The following is a 4,221-nucleotide window of genomic DNA, read 5'->3' as shown; positions in this document are numbered from 1 at the left end:
CGTCCAGTCCACTTGCGTTTGCGTGTACAGCTCTGCATATTGACCCAGTCGCATTAGGAGTTGCATTGCAAATTGCAGTGAGTCGTTTGAAAGTTCAAAGACGCGGCAGCATGTATCTATTCTTCTTCCCTCCCTTCCTTCCTTCCTTCCCTCCTTCGCCCTATATAAACCTCTTTTCCTCCACCCCTTCTACATAGAAATCAAGTCTTCTCCCAAACTTTACTCATTCAGGATTTGATTTGGCTGAATGTTGTTCTCGCTGGATATGGCAGCGGCAAAATGTGTTGCTCTACTTCTTGTGATACTGGCCGTGGGAGGCACCCACGCGGTGGACTACGTGGTCACCAATTCAGTCGAGAGTAGCGATGGCGGGAAGAGATTCGACAACGAGATAGGAAGGACCAACGCCTTGCAGATAATGGACGACGCCACCCAATTCAACTGGCAGACCTTCGCCGAGCAATCGCCGGCCGATAGGAGGAACGTGCAGACGATCGCTCTGTTTGTAGAAAGCATAAGCGACAGCGGAATCATCGCCTATACGAGCAACGACCAAATCCACTTGAGAGCGGAGTACGTTGCCAGTTTTGAGGGCGATGTAAAGACGGAGATCACAGGCGTTCTGTACCACGAGGTGACCCACTCCTGGCAGTGGAACGGGAACGGCAACGCGCCGTCAGGGCTGATCGAAGGCATTGCGGATTATATTCGCCTCACGGCGGGCTTTGCCTCCTCTACATGGCCTCAGCCCGGCGGCGGTAACAAGTGGGACGACGGCTACACCGTCACTGCCTACTTTCTCCAGTACTGTGACACCGTTACTTCCGGTTTCGTTCAGAAGATGAATTCGAAACTGCGCGATGGATGGGACGTGGGATTCTTCAACGATATCACTGGCAAGTCTGTGGACGAGCTTTGGAGTGATTACAAGGCTAAGTATGCAAATTGATCCTGAGCCAAATTAGTGGACAAAACTACTCAATAATAAATGGCGGCTTAGCCGGTAGGTTTATAAAATTAAAATAGCATATTATGTAATTTGAAGCTGATACTAAATGATGTGTCCCTCACATACCATTCGCCCCACGTAATAAGAAAAGTAAAGCTAGTTATAAGCATTGCGATTTGTATTTGTATGATATTTCAATGGAGTTGAATTCTATTGTGAAAAGACAGTGGTGGTACTCAAATACTCCATACAATATGGCTATACAACATCCGTATGGTTAACTTTCATTAAGCCGATCACGATAATTAATATTCATTAAAATGTTTTCACCAGTTTTGGTTTGGCATATTCATTAAATATGGTTTAATCAGTGTTAAATTTGTCACACTTCGTGATATAATTTTTGCGTTTAATATACACGATAACTTTCTATATTTTAATATATATAATATTATCTTTATCTGAGAAGAAACTTCTATGAGTATATTTTATTTTGGAAAAATCAATGATACAATCCAAATAATAAAATTTTAATTATATAATTAAAAATAATTAATACTAGTAAAGTTGAGTTTGATGTTTTTAAATTTTTGGATGCTTTTGAAATATGTTTTTCGGATTAATTATATTATTAAGATTTGGTTGACGTTTCGAGTCAACTAATTTGGTTTATCCTCAGGACAAGGTGAGAAATCAATCGATCTGAAGGATGTTGTTGTTCTCAAAGCCAAAAAAGGTGGTGCAATGGTTATTCTAGTTAAAGAGGATTACCGAAAGAAAATGTTGGACCACCTTTGTAATAGCGGGAGATATAGGAAACTTAATAAAGATCCTTTAAAGAATATCTCCAAAAGTGTGGCTCTTGCTATAAAATCCAGTAGCTCAGTTAGCTCTTTTAGTCATAAGCTTATTGAAAGTACCCCTCTTAGCCCCAAAATCTATGGCCTTCCAATGATATATAAGGAAGGGACTCCCTTGAGATCCATTGTCAACCATATAGGAGGGCCAACCTATCTTCTTGCTAAATATTTAACTCAAAAGCTTAAACCCCTTGTCAGTCATACAAAATCTTTTGTCAAGGACTCCCCCTCATTTATCAATGAGTTAAAGGGTATAAAATTGGATCCTGATGACAAACTTGTGAGTTTCAATGTGGTCTCCCTCTACACCAATATCCCTATCAATGAGGCCATTGAAGTCATCAAGCATATTACAGATCCTGATACGACTACTTTAGTTGGTAAATTAAAAACTGTTGGGTCTCGGTCGTGTCGTCCTAATTTATTTTAATTTTATCTTAATTGAATTTATATTTCTTTCTTTTTCTCTTATTTTGATTGAGTATTTTTATATATATGTTTCATTCCTTCATATTTTTTTTATTTAGTTGGTTGTTTTTAACTAATTAATATTTTTAATTTTTATTGGTTATTCATAGGTTTTTACTAATGTTTTATTATTTTCATACAAAATTTTTTATTTTGATTATTTCATTGATTTTTCTAAAAATCCTTTAAATATTTGTAGGGCCTTATCTCTTTCATTTATGTTTGATTTTGAAAAAAATATAATTCAAAAATTTTTACTATTTTGATTATTTTTAATTATGTTGTTGAAATTTTATTATTTTGATTATGTGAATGATATGGCTTTAGCTCCTTATTTTAAGTTTGGCTTTGAATTTTTCATTTTTTTAATGTATTTATTTAACTATATCCCAAACCATAACTTAATATTAGATTTTATTTCATATAATTTGATCTTAGTAATTGATGATATTTATTAAAATATTATTTTTCAAAAATTAGTCGTTCATTATAGCCATTAAATTTTTTAATGGTCTCTTCATTTCTCTTTATTTAATTTTGTGCATTGATCTACCTCTTCATCTTGTCCTGACCATGAACCACACTGAATGGTTCCAAATGTGTCGGCAAAACTTCTCTTATGTGATTACTACCGAAAGTATTTTCTTAATAAAATTATTTTTATATTTGAGGGTAGGTTGTTTTTAATTTTTGTCAAAAAAAATTGAAAAAAAATTATAAATTTCTATATTAATATTAATTTTATACAAATTTAAATTATTATTATTATTATTATTTTTTAATTATAAAATTTTATTGAGTTTTTATTGTTCTTTTTATAAGCTTGGTGGAACTACATCTTTGTCTTGTCGAATATATCATCTCGATCAAGGAGGGGAATTGAACTCGTGACTTGACATCAAGGAGACTGTCTATCCAAGATCCATAGACATTTTTTCTTGATTGATTAAAATTGTTTATTTGAATATTTTTTTGTGATTATTTAATAAATTCTGAGATTTAAGACTATAGTATAAAATATAAATTAAAAAATTTATATAAAATTGATAACTATGTATATGTTACTAAATAAAGTTGAAATTTGTATTTCAAAAATTATTTATTTATTATGCAAATATAATATTCCTCATTTATCGTGATAATTTAGGACCTACAATTATAATGGAAATTGAATCTTAACGTACTCCATTCACATCATTGCCACCTTTGTCTTGAAACACAATTCTCGATGGAGGTCTCTCGCAGTTCGTGCATATGTCCATGGTGAACCGCGATATGATTTTTCATAGCTTCAGTGAGTTATTTAACATTATCTTTCAGTCAACGAATTGTCTAATCTACGCATCCAAGTAGTAGTTTGATATCATTTAAAGCTACGTAATATTTTAATATTCTCGTTCAAAGTGAAATTTCCACTTTGTAATGAACAAAATATCATGTTAGTAGTGAAAAAAAAAATTGTTGCAACAAGATTTACTAGTTTCAAAGTAACCGTGTTCCAAGTTTGTTCGTTAGCTTTAGGTTTAGGGTTTAAGAATTTTAGTTCTGTGAATACAAAGAACTTTGGAGAGTTGAAAGTTAATCTGTAATGAATGGAACCGCATCGTAATCTCCGTCGAGGCACTACAAATAATACCGTTGCGGAGGAGCATTCGGCTCCGGCTGAGGTTGAGAACCATAACACTTCTTCATTACCTATGGTGGATAGTATTATCACTGGCGCTGAACGTAATAAATCTAACGAAAATTTTTGCGTAATTGTTGGAGCTCTCCCTATCGAGGGTTTGCTCACGAATGGGAGAAAAGCCATGGTTACCGATCAACATCCCTGTAATGGCGAAGTTCAGGTTACGATGCAAAAGGTTATGGAAAGCGCCTTTGCCAAATACCATGGTTGATGCAGAAGCTCTGTTTGAAGAGACCTGCATATGCAAGAATCTCTTT

The 4,221-nt window shown here is 34.4% G+C and overlaps 1 protein-coding gene across 1 annotated transcript; it reads left to right on the top strand.

Annotated features, from left to right (window-relative positions):
* The first annotated feature begins 265 nt into the window (after nt 1-265).
* Nucleotides 266-949, top strand: LOC149216542 (uncharacterized). The gene has a single exon (XM_089389993.1). The coding sequence runs from the start codon at nt 266-268 to the stop codon at nt 947-949; it is 684 nt and encodes a 227-aa protein (XP_089246119.1).
* The last annotated feature ends 3,272 nt before the right edge of the window (nt 950-4,221 follow it).

Source organism: Pinus tabuliformis, chromosome 1_1 (genome assembly GCF_031772625.1).
Source record: "Pinus tabuliformis cultivar Carrire ecotype Pingquan chromosome 1_1, CPIR1, whole genome shotgun sequence".
Lineage (NCBI taxonomy): Eukaryota > Viridiplantae > Streptophyta > Pinopsida > Pinales > Pinaceae > Pinus > Pinus tabuliformis.
Note: the sequence above shows the minus strand (reverse complement) of the source record. Positions and strands in the feature narration are given on the sequence as shown.